The 16,157-nt window shown below is 38.6% G+C and overlaps 1 protein-coding gene across 7 annotated transcripts in view; it reads right to left on the reverse strand.

Moving 5' to 3' along the window:
* Positions 1 to 16,157, reverse strand: part of CTNND2 (catenin delta 2) — a 585,077-nt gene that overhangs the window by 361,647 nt on the left and 207,273 nt on the right. For all 7 annotated transcript variants that reach the window (XM_015854425.2, XM_015854430.2, XM_015854428.2 and 4 more), the window contains one exon: positions 1,801 to 1,913. In XM_015854425.2, the coding sequence (XP_015709911.1) occupies positions 1,801 to 1,913 (113 nt within the window). The remainder of the gene's footprint in view (positions 1 to 1,800; positions 1,914 to 16,157) is intronic.

Here is a 16,157-nt window from a genome sequence, read left to right on the forward strand (position 1 = left end):
TGTGAGGATTTTTAATTTCTATACACTGAGATGAGAAGAAAATACAATTGTTTTAGCCTTAAATATCTATGGTTTCTCCTGTGCAATTTCACATTCTGAAAACTCTTCGTCTCCTTGTTTAGAACTTAATCTATATTTCTGAAACTGTTCTCATAACTTGGATTTCTTAGCCTGAAATACATTGGCTTAATTAGGCAAGCAAATAAACCTTAAATGCTAATGTGAACTTACATATTTATTACAAAAAGTCACAGAACAGAATTAATCCCTGCTGGATCTAAATCTTTAATCTCTAAGGAATTCATTTTTTTTTATTATTTTGCCAATCCCAATAACTTGGATCAATTTATTTTAGTACTAAAGAAAGGCAATTAATGCTGATTGTTATTGTAAAAACAAACAAACAGACGAACAAAAAACCAAAAAAGCCCAACCTATTAACTGCATAGATAATCACTATGAGTGCAGAAATTACAGGACTAACTGGGAATCTACTAGCGGCCTCCTAATGAATGCTTCAGAAGCTTATAGTATTGTCACTTCCAACTCAATTGCAAAAATTCAACATTAAAATGATGTAACATTTAAATGAACAACGTTTCTTTATATGGTTATTTTGGGGAAGACAAACTGTCTCACAATTCAAACCACTGATGGTTAAAAAGTATCAGTTTGCTGACAGGAAAGATGTTCACAAAACCAACCAAACAACAGTAACCAAAATGCAAAAGAACACATTTTCTCCGAAACAAGAAATCTCCCAGTCTCCATAACACCGTGTGGAACAATCATAGGGCTCATAAGGTAAACAGCGTTATTCAGACATGATTCAGGAAGCCTTTCTGAATTTGTATTTGAAGCATTCTGCAGAATGATGGGTTTCCTACGTACCACGGAAAACAATCATTTATTTAATTGAAGTGCAGGCTGAGCTACTTCAACTGAAGAGGAGTTTATTCCAGTAGTGACAGGTATATTTCTACAGGCTTTTCTACTTATATAACATAAAGCTTCATACTAAACTTGGTCTATCATTCTTCATCTTATGTATTCAAATACATCACACTTAGTATTTCCACTGACACAAAGAGAAGATATGTCCACACAGCATTTCTCTCAGTCCTTGCAACCAAAACACTGTCACCTGTTATTTAAGTTCACCTGAGAGAAAAGCATGACTGGGAAGTAGCCCAAGACCACCAAATCTTTAGTTGCACCAAACTGACCAACAGATCAGCTTCCTTCTGCTACAGTTCGCTAGACAATACTTCCATCATCTAAACAATGTACAGATGAATCAATTTTAAGAGAGCCAATGTTTAAAAAACATGAAGATGCATATTTTATCACTGCATTTTTACGTCAGGTCAGCAGCTTTACTTAAACTGTATAAGCAGCTGAAAGAATCCCTAAAGCTTTTAATACCTTGACAAAATTTTCATAAAATAAGTTCATTCACTTATCACATCATTTCTGCAAATCTAAAGCTGAGAAGCTTTGGTGGAAATGGTAGTCTTATTTGTAATGGAAACAGGTGTTTTTCTCTTAATCCACTCAGACTACAGCAAGCAGCGAGTCAACAAATTCCAAACGCCACTACCACCTTGTTACTGGACAAGGTAGATAACAATTACATAAGATTTATTCTGCTCTTGAACTTTCCTTTAAAATAAAATATTAAAAATTGAAGTTTCGAACTCTACTAAAAGCTCATCATCCTTGCTGTATAGTTTTTTCACACCACAATCACTACTATTTCTTTTCAAAACCCAACAAAGAAATTAGCAACTCATGGATTACCTAATGCTGCTCATGCTTCCAGTTTCTGATCCAAGTTTACATCGCTCCAGTTGGCTTGCTACAATTTGACGTTCAGCCTCAAGCTCTCGAGTCAGTCTCTCAAACTGTAGTTCCTGAAAAAATACATGAAACCATTCATTTTGACTTCTCTCAAGAATTTCAGTACATAAAATAATTGTGAGAAAAAACTTTACACCACTACCCTATGGGAAAACCCTTTTTTATTGTGCTCACAATCCAAATCAAAGCGGCAACACCTACTCATTCTTTCATTCACTCCATTGATATGTGCTGTAGAATCAGTCAGCTTATCGGGAATGAAATTTCGAAACACATTAAACAATTCAGGCCCACGTCAAAACCATTCGCAGTTCACGTAGAGCTCTTGGCATAAAGGTATTTTTATAGCAAGGTGATCTTACTATGCTGTGTCAAAAGCAACAATTTGCGTTACTAAAGAGATATACAGTTCTGCAGATGGTCATGTGGTGAACAAAGCTTTTCTACTGAGGATAAAAATAACAGCCATCATAGTACAGACTATTGAAATAAATGAAATTGAAGGTATATTGTTATGGATTGAACATGATTAAATTTCAGCACTTAATGACGTGCAGAAGGGAAACTCAAGCAGTTTTGGATAAAAGCCACAAATTGAATACATTTTCTTTCATTCTGTCAAGGAAGTCAAACCAGCCCCACCAGGCAAGATTTATCTAAAGAGCCCCAAAACGACTTTTCATTTCTATACACAAGAGACTATTTACTGAAATTAAATTTTAAAAGCAAACAAATTAAAAACAAAAAACACACCAGAATACAACACACACACACACAAAGAAACAAAAAACAAGCCAAGTTTAATCCTCACAGCTCCCTGAAAAACTGTATTTTCTACATCTTTTATTATTATTTTCATCAAATGCAAAATAGAAATATTTATGTGGAATTATGTTGTTGGTTTTTTTGTTTGTTTGTTTTAAATAATATTTTACATTCTTATTTCTATTTAGTTTGCTAAACATGCTGTCTTTTCATTCTGGTCATCATTAAATAAATTCACATTCATGGGTAGGTGGAAACTGTTCCCTTGCCTCTCTCCTTTACACCGAGGGCTAAAGGAGATATACCAGAGCTGCTCTGAAAGTAATGCCTCCAATTTTATTATGTTGGCCACAATGTCAGAGGTGGATGTTAATAGTACAACAGTAGCGTCTGTACCTTCTTGCCAGTATCCCATTACACTTTGTTGCCATGAAACTGACAGCAGCAGAGGGGCAGTCTGACAGAATGGTGTCTGACATGGAAGTGTGGATGGAGCAAAGATAATATTGAATTTCTCCATGCAGAAAAAATTGCAACCAATGACATTCATCAATGCTTGCTGAACGTTTATGGAGATCAAACAGTGCATGAGCAGTATGCGGGGTGGGTGGTGTGTTTCAGCAGTGGCAGCAGTGACATGAAAGACAGGCCATGTTCTGGATGGACAGACACACTTGTCACACCACAAAATTTCTCAATCAGCATATCTGCACAAATTGGTGGATTACTATAAGGGAACTCTGTATAGAGTTGAATATCAGCTCCAGTGCATTTGTTAATGTGGTAATGTTGGAATATCATGAACTTTGCCCCCAATGGATCCCATGTATGCTCACACAGGAACAGAAAGAACACCATCTTCAAGTCTGTCATGATCTGCTGAACCAATATGTGGATGAAGATGAAAATTTTCTGGACTGCATCATTACTGGTGAAGAGAAATGCAAGCAAGACTATCCATGGTACCCCACCCTCAAAAGAGACAGACCAACAGAGCAAACCAAGGTATAACCAGTGCTTGCTGTATGCCAGTAGTGCATCAAGAATTGCTGTTAATATGCTCTGCATGTGCTTTTGTTGCACTTTAAAATGTCTTTTTCCTTGTTATTTATAAATAGTATTATCAAAAATCACCTAAAAATAACCATCTGGTTGAGATATGTCTACATCACACACAACATTTGCCTGCTTAACTAGTAAAATCATTAGACTGAAAAGAGTGTTAATCAACTTCCCAAGAGTTATCAATTCGCACAAACGAGACCAGGATTTGAAGACTGCAGAAAGGATTGCAACAGAAATATTACTAAAGTTTTGAAGAACACAAAATCAAAGTGCTATAGAATTTGCTGCACAAACATTCTTATTATTAAAGTACATCTGCACTGAGAAATTTTAAGATACAAAACAGACATTAAGTTTTCTTTCAAAACAAAGTAAAAGCATTAACAGCTATACCACTGCCTTTTGAAATTACTTTACTCAGTCATAAAGGGGACACACATACAGACATTGAAGTTTGGAATAAGTTTTCATCAATTCAGTTTTGTCTCCTGTCCCAGGTGAGGTAGTACATGCATGTTTTGGTCCTTTAATCCTGATTTTGGTCTTCAAAATCTACTTTTCTTTTCTTGACTATCTGTATTTCTTCCTTACTTTCTTCTTTCTTTTCTGCGTTCCTTCTTTCTCTAATTTCATAGCATGAGGCCTTTCTCTATAGATGATTAGTTCATTGTTGTGAAAATGTTTCTCTGATTGACATGCAAAAATTCACGTTTTCTGATCTCTGTCCATGTCCACATTATTTGCGCCCTGTCCTAAGAGATAAATGGAAACAAACAGTTGTGTTCCCTGTCCCTTCTCAAGCAGAAAGCAAAGACGTTCTGGATCACTAAAGGAAAAAAATAATCTTGAGTTCCTACCTCCATTCAAGACACTACCAAGTGGCTTGAATACTAAGTTCATCACTAGCTTGCAATTTCTTAGCTGCTATTTCTCACTTCATTCATTGTCTTCTAACAGGTGACAGAAGTTACAAAGAGAAGGAAGGAGATGGAAGATGGGGTGCTAAGGGTGCATGAGGGGGCATTCACACAACCATTTTCCTATAATTATCCTTGACATTCAGTTTAACATAAAACATAAAAGTAAGATTTTCCCTCATGTGATGTCCAAGGTGAAGTTCTACAGGGTTGCCTTGGAAAGAAAGAAGAAAAAGATTCAAGTAAGAGCAGGACGAGTTTGCTATTCCACTATATTAAGAATGCCTGCCAGAAAATAATAATAAAAATAATAAGCTTCCTCCTTTCTGTTTGGGAGGCAGAGTGACTAACATTGAATAATTCCATATGTTTAGATTTCAAGCAGCTGTCACAGTGCAAGAAGACAGAAATGAGAAATAGTATTTGCTTACATTCTACACAAATATTCACTGAACCTTATTCTATCATTTGTAATATTTGTTCTGTTTACAATCATTTTCCCCAGATCATGCCATCTTGTGTTATCATCACAATCTTCTATTATTTATCTGAATCAAGCTAATCTGAACATCAAAATTAAAAGCTTGTTTCTAACCACTACTTACACAAATCTTCATCTCCAGGAGAACTGCAGAAACTACTCTGCAGCTTCATAATTACCTTAAGCATTGCTTTGCCAAATCCAGCTTCATGGCCTGCTTTAAAAAGGGTGATGATGCCAAAGTAAGCGCACAGGCAAAGGCGCTTAAGTGACCACTCTGACTGTCCGCAGGACATAGCAACAAAACAATGTGGGAGTGTAATGCCAGCGGAAAGATTAGACATCATGACAAGAGTAATCCAGAGAAATCAGTCAAAAGAGCAGCTTGGAAAGGGAGGAGTTTCAACACAACTTTATTAAATTGTTCTGACACGATCAAAACAGTATCTGACAAGAGTCTGAAGCAATTTTTGTTTAGAAGCCTTATTACCTATCAACATACTTAGGAGGAAAAAAATACTCATCACACCACAGAGGGTAACTAGACAGCCTTTTCATTTTGGGACTTACATTCTATCTACCTTCTGCAGCCACAGAAGCATTAAGCGCTTGAGGCAAGTCTTGTATCTCACAGTGGTGCAGAACACTGAGTAGGCCTGACAGACATCTTCACGGCCTTCAGAGGTGAACTCTGAGCTCAGAGCACACCAAGAGGTGGGGTTTTGGTTACCTTCTGTTTTGTATTTGCTCAGTGGTCTGTGTCAACTCATTTGAATGCTGAGAGTAGGAAAACAAGTCAAAAGAAATCTGGCTGATATTTAGGGCTGACCTCATTTTACTTTACCCCCTCACCACCTCAAAGTAATTTTTCAGTCCTTTTACAGAGAGCTGTGTACTGATGCTGCGCAAGGGACACAAGATCAGTAGAGACAGTTACAAGCAGCTGAAAAATAATTTAAATTAGATCTAAATTTAGGCTGAATATCCTTATGAATTTGTTGAATTCCTGTGCATCTTAAGGTTGTAACGTTAAAAGAAAAAAAAAAAAGTGTTTAGCTTTTAACTGTAAATATACTATACAAAACAAAATGGTGCACTGATGATTGTTTGAGTCTTCGTATACAAATAACAGCAGTAAGGGTTGGGAATCTTCAGTGAGATGAGGACAGTAAGCCTGATTATAGCTCAACAAATAAAGAGTCAGTCTTGTGAACTGATGTATTTTATAGGAATACCTTAGAAATCACAGAATTGCATAAAGCACACAGGCTATAGAAATGCAAAACACTAGCTCCATCTTCTTCTTAAGCTTATTAAAGAACAGAAACTGTACCTCAGTGTCACAAGCAGTCTCTACATACTGCTATGCAATTCCCATGGTACTGTGCATAATTCCGTATGCTGTGTATCTATAAACTTTTAAGTATGCCATTACTTAGCATGGTGTTTTAACAACTCTTTTCAACCTAGTGTACCAAAAACACACAAGCAGCTTTACATGAGGCACCTGTTTCCTGTGAAAATAGCAAAATCTTGAGAAGTTTAAATTGGTAGAAAACCTGAAACCACATCAGACACAAACCAGACCTGACAGCCTACCTTGTATCTAGAGGGAAAACAGAATGTCTTGTTGCTTTCAAGCATGGTGAAAACATCACTAGAAATGCCCCCTATCTGACACCGAATGCTGTTCAGAAGCTTCACAATTGGGTTTTAGAATGTACCATTCAATCATTCTAGCTTCTCTATCTTTCATGTACTGTTGTTACTCTTCTTCATTGAAACATTTCATTCTTCTCCTTCATTTAATAAAATCAGGCTGTGGGAAACTGCTCAGAACAGAGCAATAAATAGAAGAACATAGTGGTAGCAAATTCAGTGGTGGGGATGTTGTTGCAGGATCTTAATGGAGGGAAAAAAAAATTTAAAAAAAAAAAAAAAGGCTTGCTTATAGTTGACTGTAATTGTTTGAAACTTCTAGTTTGCAGGAGTCATCAATTTGGAGGAAACAATTCATATGCTGGAGGGCAGGAATGGCATTCAGATAAGCCTTGACAAGTTGTAGGAACAGGTCAGCAGGAATGTCATGCAGTTCCAGAAAGAAAAATTGCAAGTCCTGAATGTCATGAAGTTCCACAAAGGAAAATGAAGCATCTCCACAAAAAGAACCTGAGTGTGGCAGACAGGAGGTTGTGAATCCGCAGGGCATTCTTTTTGTGATGATGGCCAACAACGTACTTAGTTGCAATGCCAAAAGAACTTTCAGCAAGACAGAATTAATTATTCCCCTCTATTCGGTACTCCTGAAGCTGCATCTCAAGTACGCACTCTGATTTTGGATCACCAGAACAACAGACACAAGAATTTGAAGCAAAGGTTCAGAAGATGTCATGGTTTTGTAATTTTTGCTGTTGGTATTCCACATCATAACATCATGCGGAGCTCAGAGAAGGACAACTGCACATCTCAGAGGACCTCATGGTCAGAGAGGGAAATACATCACAGAAGTGATGCTGGCTCTCACTCTCACTGCTTGGCAGCTGGTGTGGGTGTGCTTCCAAGCTGTGGAGCCTTCGATTTCCAAGTAGGCTTCTCAGTCTTCAGAAACCTCTCTCTCTCTCTCTCTCATTTTACTTGATTTATTAGCCTCAATTTCAATTAGATTGTATTATATTGCGTTATCTTGCATTCCAATATTGTAAATAGTAACATAAGTTTTCCTCCTTAGATCATTGCCACTGCTGTTTGTTTCCTTGAGCCCAGCTTCCATCTCCCTACCCCTTTCCCTTTTCCCATTTTTGGGATTGGGGGGAAGGGGTCAACCAGAAATCTCTGTGATGAAGCCGATGATGGAAAAACAGGGATAAAAATGAGTGGTCATACAGCCACCGAAGACACAGCAACCAGGCATGCACAGAGGGACATGAGCATAAATTAATGAGTTCTTGGAAAAGAATGTACTGCATACATATGTCTTAACTCTTTAAAGGTAGAATGTGAACTGTAAGAGCATGTGCTTCATTTGTCAAGTCACCTGGTACGTATCATGAGAAATAAAAGAACACTGCTTTCTACACCACATAAGAGTCAGGGAATTGAGAATTTTCTTCCCAGATACTGGATGACATTAGCAATCACAGGCTTCTTCACAAGATACTAACATGGCAATTCCCAGCCAAGGTCTATTATTCGCGTAGGTTATTTATGGAGTCAAGAAAGATTTGATTACGGCATTAAAAATACACTGCTGCTTCTTTGGAGTAATCTTAAAGGAAAAAGAAGTCACTTTCATGCCTTCAGAAAGCTTCCATAGAAATAAGACCTTTTTGCTTTCTATTTTGCTTTCTATTTTTAGGATCTTGATAGAAATTAGATTACAATTGCATTCCAATGTGTATTTCAGCTCTCCAGATGCACAGTCCTGTGCTTCAGCTCCTTGGCCTCTGAAGGCAATAATGCCCAATTGCCCAGACTTCTGTTCCTAGCAAAATTGCATTATTTCTTCCTCAGAATAGCAACTAAAGTTATTTTCATTATCTTTACATTTTTTCTTTTTTTTCTTTTTTTTTTTTCTATTACAAATTGTCCAGTACTTTCTAATCCCATGTTTTTCTTCCTGTTTTATATTCAGTTTACTCCTTTTTCTTCTCTCTAGTTTTTGCATCCCTAGCCAACACGCACAGTTTATCACCCACCATGATTGCCGTGGTATTCCCCTTCCTCCAATGCAAACTACTTCAGTCCCTACACTGATGAATGCGAGTCTAAGTCCGTGAGGGTGAGAACAGAATTAGAACTCCTAAGAGTTTTCTATTCTCATACATTTACTTCTTTTCAGAGCAGCAACATAAGGGAGATGTAAGATAAACTGACTTCTTAACTCACTAGCTTTGACTTGATTTAGGGCTTATTATTATTAATTGTAAAGCTCAAGGTGGTCTCAAAACTAAACCTCTGAGACAACAGATATTACCCAGAGAGAGTGAGAGAAATAGGGCTGGAATTAAGCAACAGCTCTTGACACTTAAATTGGCCCCAGTTTGTAATCCTTATTTACTCCTTAGTTATCAAAGATTTCCTAAATCAAAGATGGGGGGAAAAAAAACAACACATAAAAACAGAACTGTTATCATAATGAGCTGTGGAATGCTGCTGTTCACCTTTATCTTCTGATACATAGCTGTCGGGTATTTTCGTTCTAAAAAGTGAAATACCATCCAGATGCTGGAAGATGCTTTATTATGATGTAAAGATTATTTGTATATGTGACTCTGGGCAGCCTGGTCTGATGGTTGGTGACCCTGCACATTGCAGGGGGGCTGAAACAACATGATCATTGTGGTCCTTTTCAACACAGACCATTCTGTGATTCTATGTATATCTTTTCACATCTATGAACTGAAGTGAAACGGTGTGGGTTCATCAAGTGAAAATTCCCAAAGTGATGAAGATATTGAGACACTATGAGAGTCCTTTTTGACTCTTGACAAAACATCCAGTTTCCAGCTTTTCCTTTCTTCTCCAATCTGTGGTCTGACATGCTGGCAAGAGCTACAAAGGTGTCAGTACACACACCAACATATGTGGCTAAAAAGCACATAACACTTTGCATACAGTCTTTCTGCTCATGTATTCAGTCATTCAAAGAATGCTCCAGCATCTTATCATGGGGCTTTCCAGTTCTCTATTTATACACCTTTTATTAGTTATCCCAGAGCTCTGAAGCCACAGATTATATTCTAGGCATTGCATGCAGATGGAGAGTCAGCGTTACACATCACTGTCTTTACTCATGTCCACAAAGCTCTAATAAATTAGAGACGCCTTGTCCCTTCCTCTTCTTGTGCTTGTAATGCAGAAATTATTCAGGTGAACAGTCTCTCTTGCTGTCCCTGGCCTGATTTCTCAACCAATACATAGACTGGCAGTGTAGTACATCCAAGAACATACTACATAACTTGCAATTATCATTGAATCTTAATTAAACAGAATAGTAGATCTGAACATGGCCATTAAAAAGCAACTCATTAATATTAGTCAGAGATTCAGAAGTTATATAACAAAGTCAGATGGGCTGTTCATTTATTAGAGCAAACTACTGCACCCAACGTAATGGCTACAGGATTTTGCTTTTCTTCCCCCATAGCTAAAAACACAGAAGTTAGATTTGCTGCATACCCGCAGAATTCGGTTTGCTACTTGGCTGGGCTTCCAAATAAATACAGTAATCAGGATTACTGTATTTATTTGGAATGTATTTATTTACCCAGTGGCGCAGTGGTAGGAATGCCACGTTGCAACACCGGGGAATGGGTGTTCGAATCCCCCCTGTGGTGCAAGTGGTAGAAGTGCCGCTCTGCAGCACAGAGGCTCAAATCCCGGGGGTTGGACTCGATGATCGCTAAGGTCCCTTCCAACCCGCACCAGACTATTACCTATTATTACCTATTACTGTTAAACCATAAGGAAATTCAGCATGAAGGCAGGAATGCTTTGAAAACAAACAAACAAAAAAACCTCTGGTGTCGTAGCAGACAATATATCGATTAGTCAAATAACTTGCATATTTTTCCAAAGTATTTAAAAAAGCAACACAAAACAGCCTTCCAAACAGCTTTGGCTAACAGGTGAACTCAAGGTCGGCACAGAATTATCCCATTTTCTCTCACAGAAGATTCTGTAGCAATAGAAGTTAAATTTGATAGTCCAAAACATGCTTTTGAATTTTTCCTCTTTCATTATTTCTACTATTGGAAACTTAAAAACATGAAAGCTAGTAAAATAATTAGACCATTCATTCCTTTTCTAGTCACCCTGTAGAATACTATGCATTAAGGTAATTCCCAACAGATTCATATTGTTCTTAATGAAAGAGAAGAACAATTAGTAATGAAAATGTTAGTTTTAAGGAGTATCATTATGTTCTTACTGTGGTAAGAATAAGTTAATCTTTCAAATAAAGTAAAAAAAGGATTTCATTATGAAATTACAGTCTAAAAATTCCTTGTCTGAAAACAAACAGGTAAGGAACGCAGCACTCAAGATAACATTTGTGGTACAGATCAAGACAGGGAAAGAGCTTAAAATCAAATTAAATGAACAATCTCACTGAATAAAAATGACATGTATGATAAGAGAAAATACGCATTGGAAGGTTAGAAAAGTGAGGAGAATACAAAAATCAATACTTCTGGAAGTCTTCAACTACTTCTCTAATTTTTATAGTCCAAAAGGCTTATTCAGGTGTTAAGAAACACTGAAGACACAACAAAGAAAGAAGTACAGTGCAACAGGAAGGCAAAGAAGTCTTTAGAAACCAAAAAAATTCCTTCCAAAAGCTCAAATAATCATAAGAGACCATAAATATTGACAGATTAAGTTAACAATACAGTAAACAAGAAGCTACAATTTTGTATTAAGCGATAAAGGCATCAGAACTAACAGCAGTTCTTTCTTCAAATGCACCAGGAGCAAAAAGCTGCCTGGAGACTCTGTAGGGTCGTTGGATGATCAGGATACAAAAGGGTTCATTGAACAGAAACTAAGTGATTCCTTCGGAATGGTTTCTGCTATTTCATGGGAAATTCCCATGGTAAGAACTCACTGAGAGGCTCTTGTGAGAGTATCTGAAATCCAAGTGACTTCAAAATATTTGTGAAACAAGTTGACATACTATAACAAACGGGAAGATCAGATGGTATTCACTCAGAAGTTACCAAAGGAACTGAACAATTGTATATCTCAAAATGGAGGCAGTACATGAGAACTGAAGACTTTGATTGCAACAGCAGTTTCCAGGGAGACCCAATTTGTATTAGGCAAATTAGAAGCGTCTATTGCGTGGAACAGAATTAGTAGACACTGTGATAACATGAACTGTGAATCCAGATGGTTTCTGTATGGTGAAGTACTTAAGAAGGGGATAAAGACTAGGAATAAATGGTACATTCTTGCAACTAAAAGTGTCCACCAGTACATTTATAAATGATTTGAAATGGAGTGAACAACAGGGTTACCATATTTGCCAGTGATACACAACTATGCATGACAGTAAGGCTGGTTACAGGCTCATATCCCACAAAGTTGTACTTGTCCAGTTTGTACAGAAGGTACTAACTTGACCCTTCTCTACTATCTGTCGTCTGCCATTTGCTTTGACATTTCCTCTCGACCATGTTTTGGGGCCCAACATTCCAGGTAAAGAAGGCCAAGTAACTAAACTTTTTTTTTTCTGTATTATTTTAACTGAATTGCTGACCCTATTCAACAACAGGCCTATATCTTTTCTGTGCTTCTGCTGCCTTCTAACATACCTGCAGAACTTTGTGTGCTACACTTGTTGTCTCTGGTCAGTTTGAGCTCCAGCTGAGCTTTTGCCTTCCTCACCGCATCTATACACACCAAAGCAGGGTTTCTATATACCCCTTTTTTTGGAGTCTGCCTTCTTTTGCACCACTCTAGTTGTTCTTTTCCCATTGGAGCTTTTTCAGTAGCTTGCTGTTTTTCCAGACAGCTTCTTTCTATGCCTGTTCCTTTTCCTTCTAAAGAGGTTAGCTAGGCTGTTCTTGTATTTCAAAACCCAGCTGTAGGGAAAAACCAGGACTCTAGGTGCAAACTTTCCCCCTGAGAATCTGTAATTTCAATGACACTGTAACACTGTGACTGCACACAGAACTCCACCTCTTCTGTGGTGTTCTCCACAGCGTGAGGGTTGGTGCACAGGCACTTCTGATAATGTCCTCTTTACGGCTCATCTCTGAGGGGAGTGTGGGAGCCTTCCTTGTCACTGCACCCCACATGCTTTCGCCTTGTCTCCTCTAGCCTTGCTTGTCTCTATTTCTTTAGCTTAAAGTCCAACTTGTTGTCAGCCAGACTAACAGAAAAGATGTCCATGCACCTTTTTGATAATTGAATCCCTTCTCTGCTTGGTAGCTCATAGTCTTTGTGATATCTCTTGATCCTGGAAAACAGCCACACAGCTAAGTGCTGACCTGAACAACAAGCCTAATTCTGCCTGTCCTCCTCCCTGGAAAAACTGACGAGAAGACAATCTGAGAGCCTACCTCCTTATAGTAGGCCATCATTGCTGCCATGTACCAAATGGCTGCATCTCAGGAGCTCTGGCTGGTTTGAAAACATCATCATCTGAGGAAGAGCCCCATGCACAACTACAGTTGCATCACACCAGCTCCTCAGACCACCAGCCTTCCTACAGCAGTCTTGTGCCACTGAACAAGTGTGCTAGAATCTTGAAAATATGCCAAGCACTTCTCATGTCAGAAAGCTGTGGCAGAACTGAAAAAATAGAGAAAAGAGCTACAACGATGGTCAATGGGACAAAAAAGATTATCCGCGGGGAACAATAATGTTTGGATTCTTCAGTCTGGAGACAGCTTGATGAGAATACATGGTAGAGGCCAAAAAACTCTATGACATATGCACTAGATATTCCGAACCAGGTAGTAGGGCATATAGGAAACAAAAGGCAGACTTGAAAACAGGTGAAAGATGGTGGTTCTTCGCCTAACAAATTATTTTGATGTTTAGTAAGCACAGAATGGCCTTGAAGGATTACTGAAGTCAGAAAATAGGCAAGTTTTAAGCATTGGATGGCAGTATCATATTCTTGCCCTGCTCTTACTCTTTCTTCAGCACTTGCACATGGTGTCCTCAGTTCCCTTCTTCTCATTGGCAGAGACAACTTGTCTGACCAATAAAGGCTATTCTCATTATTGAATCACAATTTATTGCCGCAGTTCAGAAACCAGAAATCACAATCATTTTAATATAAAAACTGATCTTTATCCACAAAACATGCAAATTTGGAATCTGGGCTGTTATACAACAGAACACAAAATGATTTTGTACTGGAGTCTTTAAGCACATAAAAGCACAACTTGCAGTATTTATCCTATGGAAAACCCTGAACGCAACAGAAAAATTAGACATACTGGATTGGATTTGCAGTTATGGTTCTGGGTAATCAAACATACACTCAGCAATATCAAGTATCACTACAATAATGATGCCACTCACACCAACAGGAATTGGTTCAAGTACCAGTGAGCTGCCAGCAAAACGTCAGTAGATGAGAGTGTTGTAAGAATCTCTACAGGAATGTTCCTTAGAGTAACCAGAGTTAATGCACAGTACAATTATAAAATAAGAGAGCCATAAGTATCATAGGTATTTTTCATTGAAATGGGAAAAAAAATGAGTAGAAATAATGAATCAACTTATTTTATAACTGTAAACAGGACATTTAATTGGCATTAGTCATCTGAAATTTAAGCCATTACTACAGCAAAATAAAACAATCACAACTGTATCTGCTCCTGGGTGATGAACACAAGAACCTTTGTCTAGCAAAGTCATTAACCCTGGTACATATGTAAGACCTGGTACATATATGGTGCATCATTAGAGCCCCAGGCTCTGAATGCAAAGCTAACAGGTAGGAATTTGTGCTTCTCTTTTAAAAGGGATTGGATTTTGATAACATAGTTGCTTAAGAAAGGCAAGGAAAATAAAAATGAGCCAAAACATACTGTATTTTGAATTTGGCATTTCAAGCTAATTTAATAGCAGAAAGGAAGGGAGGGAAGTGTTAGAACTGATTTCCAGCAATGGTTTCTGAGTCACATTTCTTACCCTTCCATCCCCCCACCTTAAATCTGCCCTCTGACCAAAGTGGGAACCGGGGACACAACTCAATGCCTGCTCTCTCCTCTCTGCACATGGCAGTGTCTGGATCCAACACACATCCCCTCTTCTGTGACCACAGGCACTGTCTCCATGCCAGCAGAAGGAAAATTGCCTAACTGGTCAGGCAGGATGGCCAGGCAAAGCACCCTGCCCCCAGCAGCTCTCTAGAGAACTGCTGTGCTTCAACACACACCACGCAATGGCCAGGGCTGATATGGCACAGCCAGCAAGCTATCATCTCTCCTCCCCTCCCAGTCCCTACACAGGCATGTGGCATGCTACCTTGCAGTTCTGATCACTCCCTGGCTATGAGAAAGCAGAGATGTGCCCCTGCCATTTCCTGAGGCTACACGAGAGGAACTCACTTTCACTTCACAAACACCATGGTACATAAGTAAGTCTTAACAGGGCTTTTCTGCATCTCAAGATTGCATAGGCATTGGGATTACTTTGTCAAAGCTGTATGATTTGCACAGCTGAACATCTCCAAGACAGATGAAATCTGACATTTCTGAATGATCGTGGCTAGTCTAAAATAATGTGAATTCGGAATTGCAATCTATGCTTGCCCAACCTATCAAATACACAAGATTACTCCAGCAAGTTGGAAATGTCAATCAAACCACCCGCTCACAAACCACAACACAGCATCCAAGCACCACACCAGGTCCTAATCATTGCAGGACAGGCATCTTCACAGGATCTCAGAACAACCAAGGCTGGCAGGGATCTCTGAAGGCCATTGGGTTCAACCCCTCTGCCCTGGCAGTGGCACCCACGGCAGTGTGCTAAGGAGCACATCAGAACAGCACTTGAAGGTCTCCAAGGAGGACAGACACAACTACCTGTCTGGAAATCTGTAGTAGTCACCCACACTGCAAAGAAGTGTTTCCTTGATGTTAAAAGAGAATCTTCTGCATTCCAATCTGTACACATCACCTCTTGCCCAGGCTTCAGGCACTGATAAGAGCTGAGCTCCACCTCCCTGGCATTCTCCCTTCAGGCATTAATTTTCAGGATACATTTTTATATTCTGAATTGATCACAGGTGGACTATCATATCTTGCAGGGTTCATTCTTCTTTGTTCGTGGACACTATCCTGATTTCAGTAACACCTTGTCCTATGGAAAACACTAGGTTTCCCTACTCAAGAAGCTGCACGGAACAAAGCACTGCAAAGTCTCTTTGTTGAATCAAATTTTTCTTCAGTTCAGACCCTTCTGAGAGGAGCCTCTGCAGCCCAGAATAAATAAATACAAGCAACATTTGCCATGCTAAACTGTAAGAACAAAAGAAGGGCTACTTAATTTGCTGAGCCTATCCTGTTGTCCTTTACTTGCATATTTCAGATTATATAACCACT

The sequence above is a fragment of the Coturnix japonica genome, chromosome 2 (genome assembly GCF_001577835.2).
Source record: "Coturnix japonica isolate 7356 chromosome 2, Coturnix japonica 2.1, whole genome shotgun sequence".
Lineage (NCBI taxonomy): Eukaryota > Metazoa > Chordata > Aves > Galliformes > Phasianidae > Coturnix > Coturnix japonica.